At 41.1% G+C, this 20,654-nt stretch overlaps 1 protein-coding gene across 8 annotated transcripts in view; it reads right to left on the bottom strand.

The window, feature by feature from the left end:
- Positions 1–19,894, bottom strand: part of ELAVL1 (ELAV like RNA binding protein 1) — a 78,998-nt gene extending 59,104 nt beyond the window's left edge. For 2 of the 8 annotated variants that reach the window (XM_072600983.1, XM_072600985.1), the window contains exons 1-2: positions 19,726–19,894; positions 1,136–1,328 (exon numbers count right to left, since the gene is read on the bottom strand). Coding sequence is in view for 4 of the 8 variants with exons in the window: in XM_072600981.1 (XP_072457082.1) it covers positions 8,323–8,505 (183 nt within the window). In the remaining 4 variants the exon portion in view is untranslated. Of the gene's footprint in view, positions 1–1,135; positions 1,329–8,322; positions 19,381–19,725 lie in introns of those variants that run through there. The other 6 variants (XM_072600982.1, XM_072600984.1, XM_072600981.1 and 3 more) reach the window with 4 other exon arrangements.
- Between the last annotated feature and the right edge of the window lie 760 nt (positions 19,895–20,654).

The raw sequence follows: 20,654 nt of genomic DNA, 5'->3' as shown, positions 1-20,654 counted from the left end.
ATATATGCGTGTGTGTGTGTACATATATATATACACACACACACACACACACACATATATGGAGAGAGACAGAGAGAATAGGAAATCCTATATAACAACCAGTAATAGGCTACTAAAAGAAGTCTGAACTGAAGTTAGACCTTGAAATAACAATAACTGACAGAGGAAAGAGTTAGGATTTAGAAGTCCTTGACTCCTCACTCCTACTCCTCCAACATATGCACTCAGTTCCCAAATGTTGTTATTTCTGTCTACAATCCACATTCTCTCTCATATCTTCCTCCTTCTCTACACTAACACAACCACACTTCTACTTCAGGCCCTCATCACCTTTCCCATCCAACACTTCTTAAGAAGCCCTGGGTCCTAGACTAATGTAACCACCTCCTAATTAATCTCATTGTCTCCAGTCTCTCCCCATTTCAATCCATCCTTCTTCACACAGCTGCCAAACTGATTTTCCTAAAGTACAAATCTGATCACTAACCAACCCTATTCAGTAACCTATCTTATATGATAATATACAAATATATGTTGTTCAGTATTTTAAACCCCTCCCAGCCTAGCCCCAACCAAACTTTCTAGCCTTCTACACACTATTTCCCTCCATGTACAGTATGGTCCAGATAAACTGGCCTTCTTGTTGTCCTGCATACCCTGCACATCACTTCCTGCCTTTTCATTGGATGTCCCTGATGCCTAGAAGCCCTAGTTTGCTTTAACGTTCAACTCAATTGCCACCTTCTACATGACACATTTCCTGATTCCCCCACCACTGGCCACTAACTGCATTCCCTGAAAAAGCACATTCTATTTTGCATATCCCACATTTGTAGATGTTGTCTCCCCCCACTAGACTGTAAACTCAAAGAGGACAAAGGCTTTTCATTTTGCATTTGTATCCCTAGCCCCTGGCACACAGTAGGTGCTTAATGATTACTGAGGCACTCTCAGGGCCTCAGTTTCCTCACCTGTAAAAGGGAGGAGAGATGTAGATAAGATAACCCTGAAGTCCTCTTCTACCTCTAAATGACAATATAACACTTTAGAATTTGTAAAGTACTTTAAGTGCAGAATTAGGGGATAGGTAATACAATCCAATAAGGACACTGAGGTGAGACAGGTTGTGACTTACCCTTCATCACAAATTAGTAAATGTCAGCATTGGAATGTGAACCTCAATCTTGCTGAATCCAAGTTGAGGACATGGCACAGTACAAAAGAAAGCTGACCCTCAGGTCAGAGGACCTGGTTTCAGATCCTGCCCTGACACAACTTGGGTGATCTTGGGTCAGTCACTTATGTTCCCTGAGCCTCAGTTTCTTCATCTGTAAAACAAGAAGGTGAACTAGACAGTCTCAGAAGTCCTTTATAACCACTCATCTATGAAACCATAACTAGTCACTATGCAGCAAAGTGGGTTGAACTGGACAAGGAGAAGAGATGCCCATCAGAAGGACCAAGAAGGGCACCTTTCAGGGACTGAACAGACCTCCTGGAGTAGATGCTCATCTTTTGTGCATGTGACAACTTCAGAGCTAGACTTGAGAGAACTTATGATTCACTGCAATGAAAAGACTATTGGAGTCAGAAGACATGGGCCCAGGTCCCTACTGGTTCTGGTACTAATTGTGTGGCCCTAAGCAAATCATCTAATGTCTCACGTGTAAGAAGAAAAATGATAATCATTTTGCTGCCTAACTCACAAGACTATTGAGGCAAATACTGTATAAATTGCCAAGCACCACAAGGAGAAGAGTGTTGGAAGATCTATATTCAAATTTTACTTCTGTTTAGCTGTATGACCACACTGTCTTAGTTTCCTTCTATCTACAAAATGAAAGCACTGGATTAAATGGTGTCTAAGGTGTCTCTTACAACTCAAAATCTACGATCTTGCGAACCCTAAGGTTCTAGGTCTTAGCAAAATCCTAACTCTAATCTTGTAGTGAGACTACTGTCTGCTGGGCTAAAGAGCCCAGAACTTATGAACTCTTCACCTCAGCCTTTTCACCAGCTGCCAATGGGAATTTTTTCTGAAGTCTGACACAGATAATCTTTACCAAAAAGGGCATTTTAAAAATAATTTACTTAATTTCATTTTAAGGACTTGCTGATATTGTTCAATTGTATCTGACTCCTAATGACCCCATGGACCTTATCACATCAATGCAGTCCATAGGGTTTTCTTGGCAAAGATATTGGAGAGGTTTGGTATGTCCTTCTCCCAGTACATTAAGGCAAACAGGTTAAGTGACTTGCCTAGGATCACACAGTTAGTAAGTGTCTGGGGCTAGATGTGAACTCAGGTCTTCCATTCTCCAGGTCTAGGGTCCTATCCACTGAGCCACCTAGCTACCCTGAATTAGAATTATCTAAATCATCTAGCCATTATATCTCACAAGAAATGAAATTAATAAAATGGTACAGTGGGAAAAGCACTGGGCTCTAAAATCAAGAAGACTTGGTTTTAAATCCCCATGTGAACACTTACTGGCTGTGTGACCCTAAGCAAGTTACCTTCTGAGTCTCAGTTTCCTCAAAAATAAAATAGTGATAACAATGCTTACACTACGTATCTCAAAGGGCTGTCCTGAGGAAAATGCCTTGGAACCCTAAAGTACTGTTAGTCACAGTCATGAATTCCCTACGGGGCCCATTCCTGTTTTCATTTTGAGGAAAGAGGATGAGAAGATAACACCATGCAGTAGAGAGGGCCCTGGATTTGAAGCGAGGATGCGGGCTTCAAGCCTGGCTCGCAGCTTCAGCCTCTTCCTTTATAAAATCAAAGAGGTTGAACTGAGATCAGGGGTTCTGAACCTGGGGTCCACAGACTCCAAAGTTTCATGGAGAGATTTCAGGGGATCCATGAACTTGAATGGGAAAAAAAATTACAGTTATTTCAATATTATTGAGTTCCTTTGTAATCCAATGCATTTTTTTTTAATGCACCTGAAAACAATATTCTGAGAAGGGCTCCACAGGTGTCACTGCAATGCCAAAGAGGTTCATTACACAAAATAGGCTTAGAGCACTTGTCTCCACTCATTCAATGGGTAGCAGGCCTCTTTGATGTGGCCTCCTAAAGCAGCCCTTCATCACCTCATACCTAGACTACTGAAATAGCCTTTTGGTTACTTTCCCTACTTCAAATCTCCCTCCACTCTAATTCATCCTTTACTCAACTGTCAAATTGATCTTCCTAATGTGCAAGTCTGACCATATCACTTCCCAATTCAATAAACCCTAGTGGCTCCCTATTATAACCTCCAAAATCAAATATAAAATCTGTTTGGCTATTGAAGCCTGTCACAATGTGGCCCCTTTCTACATTTCTAGTCTTCTTACACTTTATTCTCATTTACATGCTTTTACAATCTAGCAACATATGCCTTCTATAGTTCCTTAAATACAACACTCCATTTCCTGACTCTGTCCCTAGAATGCACTCACTCCTCACCTCTGCCTCTTTGTTTCCTTCAAGACTCAGTTCAAATCCTACCATATGAAAGAGGCCTTTCCTAGTCCCTTGTTACTAAGTACCTTCTGAGATTACCTCCAATTTACACTATATAGCACTCATATGTACATAATTGCTTGCATGTTGTCTTCCTCATAATATAAATTCCTCTGGAGTAGGGACCACATTTTTGCCTTTCTTTGTGCCCCCAATACTTAGTATAGTGCCTTATCCATAGGACCTAATAAATGTTTGTTGACTAAATTCCTAGACTAGTTGAACTCTAAGAACCCTTATATAAATATAAGGAAACATTTTTATTTTATTCAACTTATTCTTCATTAATAGCCTTAAGACATGAACAACCTGACATTGTCATGCATACTTACCTAAGGGAGAAATGATTTCAATAAGTATCTCCCAACTGATATGGATCACAATCCTCTTCCATGTTCCACCCCACCCCTACCCCGACCCCAATCCCTCAAGATTAGTAGACAGATTCATGAATTGCTATGGTCAAAAAATGTATCACTGGGTGGCCAATGCTCTAATGATGAGCCCCTTCACACTTAGCAGGCACAGAAGCAGACACCATTCCATATTTGAAGTCTTTCTGGCTTGGCAGCAGCAGTCAGAGTTCTTTATGCAATATAGCAAAGCCTTCTTCAAGAATGCAGGGTCAAGTTCAATATAATATGGTGTGCTCTCAGGACAGGGGGGAATCGTCAGTTGTTTCCTCCTATTCACAGCTAAATTCTGAAGAAAACTGTCTACAACTGGTGCCTCCACTTTCTCCTTCTTGTTCTCTCCTTAGCTCTCTTCAGTATGGTTTCTAACCTCAACATTCAAATGAAAGTGATCTCTCCAAAGTTACCAATGATCTCTTTTTAAAAAAACATTTTATTTGTTTTAATCAACCAAAATCTACCTTCTCTCTGTCCCCCTTTCCCACCCCACCCCCATCGAAAACACAAGGAAAACAAAACCCATTAAAACATGTATGGCCAATGTGAACAAATTTCCTACACTGGCTACGTCCAAAAAGAATTTCTTATTCTCCATTGAAGTCTTTCACCTCTCTTATCAGGAGGTGGGGAGCATGTTTCATCATGAGTCCTCTGGAATCCTAGTTGATCATTATGCTGATAAAGAGTTCAGCACAATAATACTCCATCACATTTATATATTATAACATACTCACCCATTCCCTTATAAGCAAAAGAGCTAAAATTATTTTTGCATATCCTTAGTTTGTTTTCCTTAAAACTAATCCTTAACTTACTCTCTCTCTAAACTTTTCCTCCCCTTCTTCTCTTTCCCTATTTCTGTACTCAACTCTGTGTGTATGTTCTTTCTTCTTTTGACCAGTTTAGATCAGAGTGAAATTCAAGCGTCAGCAGCCCCCCCAACCCCTCCTCATAGTTTATATAGCTATCTACCTGCATATCCTAATTATAGCTTCCCTTTCTCTCCTCTTTCATCATGTATTTCATTCCTCTCTTTCCATTCTTCTCTTAAGATTATCAAGACATAACAGAATCACTGCCAGGTCTTGTCCAATGAGACTCCCTCTGTGACACCGGTTGTTAGGGTTCAGAGAAAACACATTTCCTCATATTTAAATGTAATCAGTTTATCTGTTTAGTCCTTTGTCATTGTTTATTCATATTTAATTTTTAATGTTTCTCTTTACTGCTGTGACTCAACTTCATATTTCCTGAACAACTCTGGTCTTTCCATCAGGAACACTTGAAAATCCTCTGTTTCATTACAAGTCCATTTCTTCCCCCTTCCTGAGTTTTGCGGGGTAAGTTATTCTTAGTTGTAAGTCCAGACATATCCTTTGCCTTCTGGAATACTAAATTCCAAGCTCTCTGCTCCTTTAGAGTGCTGTAGTGATTGACTTCTTTCTTTCTGGCTGTTTGCAGTATTTTCTTCTTTTACACTGGATTTTGGTGGGGCTTTTTTAACCTGGTGTTTTCTTTTACCTGGAAACACGGGTTAATGGTGAAAACCCTTAGGAGTTTTCATTTTAGAGTTTCTTTCAAAAGTTAGATTTTTTTTCTATTTCTATTTTGACCTCTGGTTCTAAAAGAACTATGCAGTTCTCTTTTTAAGATTTCCTGAAATATGAGGTTTTTTGGTCAGGGCATTCCCTAATTCTAGTTCACTAATTCTTAATTTTTTTCTTCTCAATCTGTTTTCCAAGTCAATTGTTTTTGATATGAGATAACTTAGATTTAATCCAATTTTCTATTTGGTCCACTCTAATTTTCAGGGAATTTACTGCTTCAGCAAAGTTTTGTACCTCTTGTTCTAGGCCATTAATTTCCCTTCCAAGTCTTTCTTCCATACATCTCATTTCTGTTCCAACTTTTTCTTCAGGTGTTCTCATTCTACCTATAAGAACATTTTAACTCTTTAAAAAAAATATCTTGCTTTGTCTCTTCCAGGTATTCTATTACTGAGTTTATGTTTGAACTGTGTTTTTCACTGAGGCTTTGCTCATAAATGTAGTAGAATCATCCTCTTCTTCTAGATTTGAATCTCAAGTTTCCCTGCCACCATAATAGCTCTTTTAAAAACATGGATAATGGACAGTTTCGCTGTAATTCCTTCCTGTGCCTTCATTATTCCTTCTAAACCAGGAGTTCTTATCGTTTTTTATGTCCTAGATCCCTTTGGCAGTCAGTCTGATGAAGCCTACAGTTCTTTCTCACAAGAATATTTTCAAACACATAAAGTAAAGTACACAGGATCACAAAGAAAGAAACCAGTTATATTGAAATAGAAATGCAATTTGGCAGGGATTCTTTCACTTTTGCCTTTGTATCTCCAACACCTAGGAGTACCTGACACACAATAGATGTTTAATAAATGCTTGCTAAATGATTGATCTAGAATGTGGAAACTGGTACCAGTCATAAGGGATAACTGGGGGGGGGGGGGGGGGGGAGGAAAAGAAAAGAAGAAAAAAATGTTACTGAGAGCATTCAATATCCTCTACAGCTTGGCAACATCCTTTCTTTTTCAGCCTTATCTCACTTTCTTGAGGCACTCTAAATGCCTACTAGCTCAGATTTGCTTAACTTGTTGCCCACAGACCTCCCAGGACAACCACAGTCAGATTTTAGGGAATCCATGAACCTGAATGGAAAAAAAATGTTACATCTTTATTTTCACTAAATTCTCAATGAAATTTAGTATTTCCTTCAATTCTAAAAGTGAGTAACAAACCATAGTAATATTCGCTGTACTTGTGATTTGTCTTCAATAGAAATCAGATACTTTCATATGACATCACATCATGACTGAAAATGTAACCTCGTCAAAGACCATTCCAGTTTAATATTCTTATTTAACCTAAACAACAAAAGCCTCTAAACACTGAAATGTCTTTAGGAAATAAAATTTAGAAATTCAGAAAATAAAACTTTAGCTTGCCTATATTTGAAATGCATTCACTGTCTTATTTTAACGTATTAATAAAATACATAATCCTAGATTACAAATTTGTCTAATATTTCCTAGATTTAATAATTCCTAGATTACAAATTTGTTTAACATTTTGGTAACATTATAATAATTGATTCCCTTGTAACCCTGTGTATTTTATTTTTTATGTGTTTAAAAATATTATTCTGAGAAAGGTTTCAACAGACTGCCAAAGAAATTCAGTGATACACAACAAAGATTAAGAATTCCTGTTCTAACTGTTCTCTAACCTCCAAATATCTACGTCTTGTACAGCTCTCCAAACTCCAAGCCTTTATTCGATTTATTTCTCATGCCCAGAAAGTCTTCTCTACCGCCTTTTGACAGTAAATTCCTACTCAAACTTTAAAAACTAATTGAAATGCTACCCCGTCCATGAAGACTTTCCTGATTCTCTTAGTCAGTTACTATCTTCCCTATCAGCTCTCACACAACACTTTGTTTTTCAATGTACTTATCATGTAATATCCATTATGATTATCTGTTTTTGCATTTTATTCCCTTACTACACTAGGAGCACCATAAGGATAAGGCTCATGTATTGTCATGACACAATCTTTCCCAGTACTGAACACAGTACACTGCACACACTGAACATGTTAAGCGTTAACTTATGTTAGTAAAATGTTAACTGACTGGGGAGAGAGTTGGGCAATGGGAGTTAATAAAGTAAAAGTAAGTATATGAGCACAATTAGTGAAATATGAAGACCTGGGAAAGTGTTTCAGTCATAATGGCATAGTCACAGATCTGGATCAACTAGAGAAGTGAAGGAAACCAAACCCTAAAACTAAACTACCTCCACCACCTAGCTGCTCTACCAGGACATTTGAGCACTGCTGAAATCGCTAGGCCAATTCACACAATCACACAGACTAGGTCCACTGCAAACGGATGGGATTTCATCTTAAATGGGTTCTCACTGCTACACGGTAAGCCTTTCACTCTTCCCTTACCGACTCTATTCCCCACAATGGCTACATGGTATTCCTTACTCCTTCATGCTCAGCGGAGGATTTATGATCCTATGACCTCATCTCTTACTTTGCTCCTACTAAGCAAATAGGTGATACAGTGGATAGAAGACTGAACCCAGAGTCATGAAGACCTGATTCAAATTTGACCCTGGGTAAGTCACTTAGCCTCTGACTATATTGATCTGTAAATGGGGATAATAATAGCACCTATCTCCCAGGTAGGTTTATTGAGGATAAAAAGAAATATTTGTGAAGCGCTTTGTAAACCATAAAGCACTATACAAATGCTAGCTATTATTATTACTTCACAGAGGAAAAAAGAAGCCACCATTGCTGTCTCCCCTTGTCCACACCTTGAAATCCCTCTATATCATCCCCCATTCTCACCTGCTTTGCTTCAAACTCTGGGGAAGAGGTGGTCCTTCCTGTCAAGATCAACCTCTCTACTTGTGCCCTTGATCCCATCCCCTTTTTCTTCTTCGATCTTGTCCTCTCAATAATGCCTTCATTGTCTTTCATCTTCAATCTCCTTATCCATTGAGGAGGGTAAAAGGGAAAGTGAACAAGCATTTATTAAGCACCGACTACATGCCAGGCACTGTGCTAAGTGTTATACAAATAATTCATTTGATCCTCATAACAACCCTGAGAGGTAGGTGCTATTATTATTCCCATTTAACAGTTAAGGAAAGTGAGTTAGAAGTTAAGTGATTTGCCCAAGGTCACACAGTTAATGCATGAAGTCAAATTTGAACTCAGGTCTTCCTGACTCCAGATCCAGCACTCTATCCACACTGCACTCTCTAGGGACCACTGGCTCTTCTATGAACAGTCCCAAAGCTCCTGATCCTTAATAAACCATCAACTATCCTTACCATGCCCTCAAGCTATCATCCTCCACCATTCCTCCTAGTCACAGTCAAACTTCTAGGAAATCTGCTAAACTAATTGCCTCCATTTCCTTGCCTCCCAGCTCACTTTTCAGTCCCCTAGCAATCTGGCTAAAACTACTTTCTCAAAGGTTCCCTAAGATCTCTTTAATGCTAAATCCAATGGTTTTTCTCAGTTTCCATTTTACCAAACCTCTCTATGGTTTTTGACACTTCTGACCATCCCTTCTCCTCTCCTCCCTTCCAGAATACTTGGTTTCTCCCTTGACTTTCATAACACTGGTCTCTCTTGGTTCTCTTCTACTGTCTACCCGCATGACAATTCCTTCTCAGTCCCCTTTGTTAACTCAAACAAGGTCCAGCGGCACAGTAGGGGGAAAATACTAGATCTGGGGTCAGAGGGCCTGGTTTTAAATTTCATCTCTGCTACTTACCACTTATGTAGCCTTGGGCAAAACATTTAACCAGCCCCTTTGGGCTTCAGTTTCCTCATCTATAAAGAAGTTGGTTGGACTAGTCGATTTCTAAGGCCTCTTTCAGCTCTGAATCCTATGATGATCAATTCAATGACCAACCATGATTCTACAGGACATGATGAAGCATTCTGCTGCTTACCTGGCAGATAGATGATGAACTCAGACTGAAACATATTTTTTTTGGACATGGCCAATGTAGGGAATTTATTTTGCTTGACTATGAATATGTGTTACAAAGGCTTTGTTTTTCTTTTTCTTTTCTTTTCTTTTCTTTTTTTTGAGGGGGGAAAGCAAGGCAATTGAGGTTAAGTGACTTGCCCAAGGTCACATAACTAGTAAGCGTCAACTGCTGGAGGCCTGATTTGAACTCATGTCCTCCTGACTCCAGGGCTGGTGCTCTATTCACTGTGTCACCTACCTGGCACCATTTTTCTTTTTCTAAAAGGAGAGGTGAAGGAGGAAGAACAGAAAATGAAGAGTTTTAATTGAAAAAATGTTTAAAGAAACTTTTAAAATCCCATGATTGTCATCTCCACCTGCTATACTGCCATCTCAAGAGGACTCAGCCTTGGGGCCTGTTCTCCTGATTAAAGAGTTGCTGGCCAGGACCACCATTTCTTGACCATATCTATCTATCTATCTATCTATTTTCTATCTCCTATTAATTAAATATGGGTATCTCCCAAGGCTCTTTTGTGGGCCCTTTTTGCTAAGTGATTTTAGCAGTTCCATGGATTCAATCACTTCTACACAGATAATTCCCATAATTATATAGCAGACCCTAATTTCTCCTCTAGACTACAGTTCTACCTTACCAACTGCCTGCTAGCCATTTCCACCTAGATGACCCTCCAGCATCTCAAACTCAACAAATGCAATAAAGAATTTATCATCTTTTCCCCAAAATGTATCCCTTCTCAACTTACCTCTTTCTACCGAGAATATTATCATTCTTTTAATAACCCAACTAGGTTCATGACTTTGGACTCACCTTGGAAACTCCCCCTTTTCTCATCTCTCATATCCAAATCAACTGTCAAGTCATACTGAATCTACCTATATATACAACATCTCTCATATGCATCAAGATTATTACAACTGCCATCTAATTGGTCTCCCTACTTCCAAACTCTCTCCTCTTCAATCAATCCTCCCCACAGATGCCAAATTCATATTCTAAAAAACTGAACTAAACATGACATTCAAAATCTTCAATGGTTCCCTTTGCCTCTAGGATAAACTCTAGAGCCTGGAATTTAACCCTCACCTTTACCAGTTCCTATTTATCCTTCTAGATTTATTTTATATTCTTGCCCTTCACATAACCTAGCCAAAGTGACCTACCACCTGTTTCCCAAATTTCACATTCTACTTCCTATCTTCATGATTCTGCATATATAGTGCCTCTTCTCCACCCCACCTCCCACCCTGTCCAAGACTGAAATGTATTCCCTCCTCACCTTTACCTCTTAGAATCTCTGGCTCCTTTCTCTGCTGAGCTCAAATATCACTTTCTAATGGAAGCTTGTTCTATTATGATTCCCCATCCCCCTCTCCAGCTGTAAATGTTTTCTTTCTCCTAAAATTACATTGCATTGCTACATGTGGTGTCTCCCTATTAAAACAAAGTCCCTTGAGAGTAAGGGATTATTTCATTTTTGTCTTTATTTTTCCCCAATACCTGGCACAGTGTCTTTAAAATAGCAGGCACTTAATAAACTTTTTTTGACAAGTAGGGACACAAAAAGATAGACTTTGATAAAGCTTCTGAGGATAGAGTAATAGTAAGGGCATTTGAATGGTGAAAGAATGGCTCAATGAGACACTAAGGAGAGTCTGGGAAAAGGTGGGAAAGGTTGGTGAGTTCTTTGTGAAAAATGCTGGATAAATTAAAACAAAAACAATTAAAACAAAAAGGATAATGAGCACAAAAATGTGAATGCGGGTTTAACCTTCTGCTTTGGGATTACAACAGAGCTGAAAAGCTAAGCAGCTACATTTTTCAATTCTCTCATGGAATTGCTTTCCAATCTTAGGTCAGAATTCATCTGAATGTAAACTCCATGAATGCAGTTAATTTCATTTTTATTTTATCTCTGATTTCCAGTACCTAGGAAAAAATACTGAGTACTTATATTTGGTGAAGTGGATTGTATTAGAATCATAAGGTTGTAAGCTCCCTGAAAGCAGTGTGTCCACTATCTTGTGTCCACAGTGCCTAGGATAGCACTTCACACAGAACAGGCACTAAATAAATGCAAGATGATTTAAAGACCCAGGATAGGGCTGCTGAAGCTCTACCAAAAAAATCTCAAGGACCCTCTGAAAAGACTCAAAGAGGGACCTGAGCAAATTATCCATTGCACTTTCTGAGTCAGTGGCCAATACATGGACTGAAAAAGCCTATAATCCTGAGTGAATGAGAAAACCCTACCCTGGTTCTCACTCTCTCCAGCCTTAACAAATGGTGCTGTCCTGGTGCTGAAGCTTTCTTTTCAAATAACAGTAAAATCTGAATGTACATAAATTGGAGGAACAAAGTACACTTCTGTGATTTCTAATAAGATTTCGCTGAAAATATTAAGCATCATTGGGGACCTGGTGTTTGGAATTTGCTGGGCCCTAAAACATTCAGACAACAGAATATCAATGAACTAGTAGATAATAAGAACTAAAAGCAAGATTTAGATGTCATTTATCTATAGAAATCCTCAGTTATAGAAAGTGACTTTATCTAGGGCATGAATATATAAAAGAATAGAAGTCTAAGACTATTTGAGAATGGTTCCCAAAGGGTAGAATAAAAAAAACAAATAAACCAGATTTATTTAAACACTCAAAAAATGGCTAGAGGTAGGAAGAAAACCAGCTTAGGGCAATGTCTCAGAAGCCTAACTGAGAAGACTTCAGAAGAGGGGTTACTGATCTTGGAAGAATTTTTTAAATGGAATTTAGCTTTGTGCTCAGCTATCTAATCAACCCCATCTGTTTTATTTTTTCATATCAGCTTATACCCATTCTAGATGTAGAGAAATTTATTCTCAACTCAGTAATCATTTAATAGGCATCTATGATGTGCAAAGCACTGGCAAGCATTATGGATAAAAAACTAAAAAATGAAACATTCCTTGCCCTCAAAGAGTTTACATTCTAATGGGCACATCAAAAAAAGATCTAGATATGGTGGCACATGAGTTGTGCTTTAGAACGAACAGAAAAGAATGCATGATATATAAAAAAAGTAGAAAAGACATGAAGGGCCTACTCTGCCTCTCCTAGCGCTACACCAAAGGTATTTAAACTCCACCTTTGAAATTCTGTCATTTTACGCTTGGAAAAATTGTCTTACAAAGAAAAGAAGCTATATTAACTTTGTCTATGATTACCTTGAAAATTATGGAAGAATTCTCCCTCTCTAGGCAGCTAGGGAGAAGTGAAGCTAGTGAAGTCAGGAAGATCTGAGGTCAAATCCAGTTTTGTGACCCTCGGCAAATTAATTAATTTCTGTCTGCTTCAGTTTCATTTGTAAAATGAAAATAATAATAGTAGCCTACCTCTTTCAGGATGTGGTAAGGATAAAATGAGATGTTCGTAAAGCATTTTGCAAACCATAACACACTGTATAAATGCTAACTATTATTAGCAGGCACCTTCCCCTTTACCTGTAAATCCTCTATCTTAATACACTCAGACACTCAAATGAAACTATGGTCTCATTGATATGTAGGTTCATATCAATGAAGTTTCAGTGCTAAGGATCACAATTAATCTGGCCTTCTCAATTCTTGTCAATGCCTTTCTATAAGTCTGTCATGGGAGAATTCATCTTTCCTCAATTTCTCCTTACATAGTGAGGATATAAGTAGAACACTGCAGCTGTCCACCTGTCATGATTCACCCCTGCCATGTCCAATCCATCTTCTCTTCCAATTATGTATTTCCTCAATGACATTTTTATTCCTGTTCTTCTGAGATCCTGCTGCCTGCTCACACTCACCATACACCTTGCCAGAGCCCTTTGTGTGATAGTCATTTTAAATTCTTCAGAAATGACGTTCCATGGTTTGTGCCATACAAAAACTCTGGTAAAGTAAAGATATTTAACAGATAGGCCTTTGTTTTTAGGAGAAACTTGGAAGTCATTAAAGGGGTTTTACAATTTTCCGAAGGCAATTCAGTCCAATTTCCTTCTACTGTTGAATTCTGGGTCCAACTTGTCCATTTGTACTATCTGTCTCAGATATACATGTTGTAGGATAACAATGGGTTGCCCAACATCTGATGCCCAGATTGTTTCAACTTAAAATATTTTTAAGTTTTATTTATTTTTTACCCTTTACTTTTCCCTGCCTCCTCTAGCTACTATTCTAACTACTTTCTTTTGCTAACTTTTCAAGTTCTGCCAGCATTGTCTTCATTTCCTCATTTCATGTTCTTTCCTTAAAGAGGTGCCCACCTCTTGCAAGTTCTGTAAATTCCCTTCATGGTCATCACTAACTTCCTAACTGCCTCTTCGTCCATAATCTCCTTGACCTCTCTCCTCTGCTACATACCGCTGACCACCTTCTCATACTTTAAACTTCTTCCCTTGTCTCCCTTGACATTACATTACATTCATTTTCTTCCTACTTTTCTGACTATTTATGCACTGGTTCCTTTTCCTCTTCCCATTCCTTAAATATGGACATTCCTCAAAGTTTCATTCTCATGCTCCCACTCCTTTCTACACTCTTGAGAATTCATTCTCTTATGTGGCTTCAACCTCTATGGAGGTGCTCTCCAAATCACTATTTCCAGCCCCGAGCTTGCTATTTCTTGAACTCCAGCTACTTATCTCCACCTATCTGCTGGGCATCTTCGCCTGGACATCTTGTCACTATCACAGACTCAACTCATGTAAAATAGAAATAAATTCTCTTACTCTCCATCTACCACTAGAGTACCCTACTCTATTTCTGCTAATGATCTCATTCTTCTCCAGCCTCCTAAAAGACTTAAAATCCTGGGGGTCATCTTTGTTTCTTCAATGGTCAATCTTTAAATCTTCTTAATCCTGTCTTCACAATGCTTGTTATACCAGTCCTTATTCTGCCTTGACACTGCTAGCCCCCTGCTCAGGCTTTTACCACTTCATGACTGTATTACTGTCAAAACCAAACAGGATTCTTTGTTAGGGGGCATAATATTACTTTACCTAAAACACTGATTTGACCATCTCACTAGCTTGTGTAAAATTCCAATGGAATTTTCATTCATTTATCCAAAGGATGAAGTCCAAATCCTCAGTCCTGATAATAATAATGATAATTGTTACCTTTGTATAGCACTTTACAGGTTTGAAAAAGTACCTTATAAAGAATATTTCATTTGATTCTCACAACAACCCTGTGAAATAAATACTATTATTATCCTGATTTTACAAATAAAGACATTAAGGATCACTGCAATTAAGTAATTTGGACAGCTGGTAAGTACTTGTAAGATTTGAACCCAAGTCTTCCTGGCTCCAGGTCCAGCACTCTGTCTACAACCTGGCCCTGATCTACCTTTTCAGTCTTATTTCTAAACACTTCCAGTAGCATCCTGGTCCAGTGCAAAAGACAGGTTTGGAGTCATAGGGTCTGGGTTGAAATCCAAATTCTACTTATTATCAGTGACCTTATTAGGAAAGTCACTCTACTTTTCTAGGCCTCAATTTCCTCACCTGTATAATGAGAGGGACTAATTTCTAAAGGTCTCTTCCAGCTCCAAATCCTATAATCCTATTCATTTTTGAGTCCTATTCCCCCTCCTCGAGCATCCCACCTCCACACTTTTGCTCACCCTGTTTCATTGACTGACTTCCATCCAAATCTTATTCATCCTACCAGAGTTGGTTCAAATTCCATTTTCTCCAGAAAGGCTTCCCAAGTCCTCCTCTGAACAGGTGTAACAATTTCTGTACAATCCACCAACAATTAATCATGTACAGTAATGCTTGTTCAAGTCAATAACAATAAACATTTATTAAATACCTATTGTGTGCAAAGCACTATGGTAGGCACAGGAGATTTTTTTTTAAATTAGATAAGATCCCAACTGGTCTCATAGCTCAAAGTATAAGAAGCTCAAGCTATATTTAAATCCTAGACTGTCATTTAACTTACTTGCAGGTCAGACGCCTTGAGAACAAAAACAGAGGATCATAGATTTAGAGCCAGAAAGAACCAAAGAGTTCAAATCTAGTTCAATCTCTTTGTTTTATGAGGTCCAGACTGGTGAAGTAATTTGATCAAGGTCACATACACAATGAGTCAGTGGCAGAGGCTGGATTTGAACTCAGGTCCTCTGGTTTCAAATCCAGGGCTCTTTCTACTCTAGCATGCTCTCTCTTACTCTTCCTTCACTACTCCTACCAGCATTTAGGACGCTGTCTTTCACATGGTAGGGCTTCAATAAATATTTGTTGAATTAAACAGCAAACACACATTAAATATTTGGTCTGATTTTCTTGATTAGTAATGAAGTCCTAAAACCTACTCATATGATGAATCTTTCCTCCTTTCCTCTCCAAAATATTTGGAGAATTACTAGGAGGCAAAACAAATGAAAACTGCATAGGTACATAAGGTAGTAATAATAGCAAGAACAGAAAGGCCACCTGGGAGAGGAAGGAAAGCACTTGATCAGGAGTCAAGAAACCTTGGGGTCTGGTAGATCACCCATTTACTATCCCTATTATCTTGAGTAAGTCCAATTCTCACTCAGTTTCCTCATCTGCAAACATGGATAACAGACTGCCTACCTCTTACTGTTGCAATGAGGATCTAATGCAATAATGTGTGTGAAAGTACTTTACAAATTATAAGGCAATATACAAATATAAGGCAACATACAAGTACAACAGCAAAAATAGTAATAGTGTGTTTTTTAATCCTCAGTATTTTGCCAATCTCAACATTTTATACTGCTTAAAACAAAATTGTAATGTCTCTCCTCCTTACATCTCTTATTCTCTGCCTTATCTGGTCTCCATACATGGCACTAAGGGCTTTATATGCATTTGCTAATGCATACATGACACCTAGTGGCAAAAGGAGGGTAGCCATAGGCTTACCCCAAAAAACAGCATGTGAGGGAAATGTTGGTCCACTTTCCCTCCTTCTGCATTGCAGGGAACTGAATGTATTGTCATAATCCTTTGCTAACATTTCCAAGTGGATGCCCAGCCATCATCTCAAATTCAATATGCCTAACATTAAATTCCTATTCCCTTCCCACCTGCCCCCAATGCTACCAATGCCATTTTACCTCAACACCAAGACTGAAACTCCAGATCTACCTTTGACTCCTTCCTGTCCCTTGCTACGCATATCCAATTCAATTCAATAAGCATTTATTAACTCTGTGTGTGTGTGTGAGAAAGAGAGAGAGAGAGAGAGAGAGAGAGAGAGAGAGAGAGAGAGAAAGAACAGCTGAATGGAGAGACAATCAGCCTAGAAATCAAGAAAAACTAAATTAAAATCCTACATTTGGCATATGCTAAATGCAGGACCATGGATAAGTCACAACCTTATCAGTGGCCCAGATACTGAGATTAGGTTACAGAAAAATCTGGTTATCAAGCATTGGTGGTGGGAATTTCCACACCAACAAACTCACAGATCCAGCTTCTCCAAAACTATACAGACACAAATCTTGTCAGTTTTTCTTTTGAAATGTCTCTTCTTAGATCTGCCTCTTCCTTTTTATTCCATCTACCACTGCCCTAGTTCAGGCCTTGTCTCCTCGTGACTGACCTTTGTTAGTCAATTTAATCTGCACACTGTCACCAATTCAGTTTAATTAAATATATTTATCAAGCACCCATGTGCAAGGCATCATATTAAATGCTGGCTGATACTGGAATGAGCATATCCTATCTCCTCATCTTGTACATCAGTCCCAGGAGGGAATTCCCTTCAAGCACTTAACACATTACCTTGCACAGAATAGGTACCCAATAAATACCTGCTTAACTGTCAAACAGTAAAGATGTTTTCCTTTTTTTTTTTTTAAGGAGCACTCCATAAGTATTCGCATACATGGCAGAATACATGTTTGAAAAACAGAATGAAACACATCCCTTTTCTATAGCTGGGAATATGTAAATGTATAGACATAATGGATATATCTGTATATATACTACTTCATCTATCTCTGATTTTTTTAGGTTGACCAAGACAATTCACTACTACTCCTCTACACCACAGTGCATGGTCTTCATAGGTTGCTACGACTAAAAAAAATTCAATACCCTGTGGCCAACCTTCTGGTGATAAGCCAGACATAAACAGATGCATAGATTTCATAACATGTTCCCAAATTTGCCAACATTCTCTTACAGTTCTTCAAAAGAACTGGTAAAATGCCACTAACAATGAACTTTGTGCCCTTTGACCTTTGTAGAAAGAGTACCAAGAAATATACATTATTATTTTCCTTCAGGGTTCATTTCTCTATTTTCTCAATAAAAAAAGGATAAAAAGGTCAAAAGAGCAGTACAGATAGTATCTACTAGGAAAGACCTTGTCTCTGAATACAGGGAACCTGTGTTCGAATTAGTAGCTCTGCGTCTCAGTTTCTTCCTTTTTAAAATCAAAAGGTCCCTTCTACCCTTAAATCTTACCATGGCAGAGTGAAATGCACATCTAGGTTCATGGCACAGGAATACAGATTTAGAGCTGGAAAGGACTTTAGAATCCATCTAAGCCAACCTTCTCATTTTACAGATGAGGAAACTGAGGCCTAGAGAGGTTACATGACTTGGGGTGACACAAGTAACAAATATCAGAGACAGAATTTGAATCCAGATCTTTATGATTCCATACCAGCACATTACCCACTGTGCCAAGCTGCCTCCCACTGCTATAGAATTGAATGGGCTCAGGGCTCTGCTGCTGGGCAAATCTTATCACCTGTCTCAATCCCAGTACAAAATACATTGTAATTTTATTGTAGAAATTATTGTAAATGAGGAGGAAATATGAAGCAGCATGATATAATATGAAGGAGTCACCAAAGGCCTGGGTTCCAGTTCTGCCTCTGACACTTAGGTGTGTAATCAACTATGGGCAAATCCTTAGCCCTCAATGAACCTCGACTGTCTTCTCTATAAAATGTAGACAACTTACAGTACCTACTCCCTGGGGGTTGCTATGAAAATCAAATGAGGTAACACAGGCCAAATGTGTCCTATCAGTCAACAAGTATTTATTAAGCGTCTACCATGTGCCAGGCACTGGGGATACAGTACAAAAGGCAACAGAGGCAGCAAGTGGTTCAATGGATTGAGCGCCGGCCCGGACTGAGAAATACTTGACTTCCAATCCTGCCTCACACACTTACTAGAGGAGCAGTGTGACTCTAGGCAAGTCTCTGCCTCACTTTCCTCATCTGTAAAATAAAGACCATAATAGAGATGCTATTATGATACCTCCCAGGGCTGTTGTGAGGATGAAGAAAAAAAGACAGAGAGAAAGCAAACCTGGGAGCCCTATAAAAATCCTGGCTACGATCGTTATTATTAACAGGCAGGCAGCAAGCATTCATTAGGAGCTCCCCATTCCCAGGCACTGTTATCCTCACTCTTTGCAGCAGACTGCTGCTGCGAAGGAAGGAAGATGCTTTTCCACCCTCGGATGGGTCTTTCCTCTGGTTAAGACCATACAAGGGACACTCTTCAATCCTACCTCGCCAACCCAAATCGTGCATGTCTGACTGCTGACGGGAGCCTGGGGCCAGGAGGGGAACTGGGAGTCCTCTGATCCCCAGGAAGTAAAGGGATGGTGCACTAGGAGGCAGTTTTCTGTTCTGTCGGCCGAGGCTGGACTGGATGACCTCGGAGTCCTTTCTGGTCCTGAGACTGGGTGAATGCTAAGACCCTCGAGGGAAAGGAGGGGCCTGCCTGGGCTCGGGGCGGGGGGGCCCTTTCTGGGCCTCACTTTTCCCTCTCGAAGGTCTCTGGCATCCTGCAGCTCCAGACCCCTAAGGAATCCAGGGCTCGAAGCCCTCTGCCTGTGGTGCTGGCCTTGTAAGGCAGCGCCCCGACGGCTGACCATCGCCGGACTGTCACCCCCCCCCCTTCCTCCGTCCCCTCCCCCGGGGCCGCCCCCTTTCTTTCCTTCCTTCCTTCCTTCCTTCCTTCCTTCCTTCCTTCCTTCCTTCCTTCCTTCCGCCCTCGCTCGTAGCATCCCGGCCCCTGCCTATCCCGCGGCCAACTTCCCGGGAACCGCCCCCAGGCGCTCGGGCTCCGGAGCGGCCCTCAGCCAGCGCCGAGCCTGCCGTGCGGCGAGAGGCCCGCGGGCCCCCACGTCCGAGCGGCGGCGTGGCTCAAGCGAGCCCCAGGCTTCCCCTGCGGCCTAGCCCCGGCCCCAGCCCGGCTCTGGTCCAGGCCACGGCCTCACCTGTGCGCCTGCGGGCGGGCCCGGGACTCCTCCGGAGGCTGGGGGCGGGGGCGGGCGGGACGATAACGGCTCCGCTCGGCCTCGGTAGCGGCGGCGGCAGCGACGGCGGCAGCGGCGGCGGCTCCTCCTCAGCGCGCACAACCCCGCTCCGGCCCAGCGCAGCCCGGGACCGCCCCCTCCGCTTCGACCACCCATTGGCCCCTCTCCTCCACGGCGCTCTTCCCATTGGGCGACGCGTGTGTCACAGAGCCTCGCGGGCCGTGGGGAGGCGGGACTTCCTGCCGCCGGCGCTGAGGAAGGAGGCGCGGCCTGGGGGGCTAGCGGCCGGCGGGAGGCTAGGGGATCCTGGGCCGGCGCCTTGCCCAGTGTCAGCGCTTGGGAGGCGGGTCCCCCTCCTTCCCCCCCTCACTCCCAAGGCTGGGAAGTGGAGGAGGCCCAAATCAGCTCGGATCTCACGTCTCTGCCCCCATCCCCCACCCGCCCCGCGCTGCCGGCTGTATGGGGGTGCGTGTGCTCCTGGAGAGTGCATGGCTGCGCGTTCCCCGGGGGAAGGGGACTGGGGGCAGTGTACAGCGGTGCGTGCACGGAGGTGCATCCCCACCCCCCAGGACGAATGTGGAAGTGGGTGCTCTCCTGTTGGAGCACCTGGTAGTGGGTGGATATCTGCCTACTCTTCCCCGCCCCCATCCTGGGTATGCGGGTTCTCTTAGCTTCGCGGGGCTCAGATCGGGAAGGAACCTGAGAGGGTTTCCCAGAGGAGGAAACTGAGGCCCAGAAAGGTTAAGGGACTTGTCTAAACTCACCCAGCTAAAAAGTACCTCCCCCCCAAAAAAGAGAGAGGTGGATGGACAGCGGACACTGCATCCCGAACGAGAAATGGCGGGGATTTTTTTGCAGGAACCCAGTAGCTTCTGACCCACTTTCAGGAG

This window comes from Notamacropus eugenii, chromosome 4, assembly GCF_028372415.1.
Source record: "Notamacropus eugenii isolate mMacEug1 chromosome 4, mMacEug1.pri_v2, whole genome shotgun sequence".
Classification (NCBI taxonomy): domain Eukaryota; kingdom Metazoa; phylum Chordata; class Mammalia; order Diprotodontia; family Macropodidae; genus Notamacropus; species Notamacropus eugenii.
Note: the sequence above shows the minus strand (reverse complement) of the source record. Positions and strands in the feature narration are given on the sequence as shown.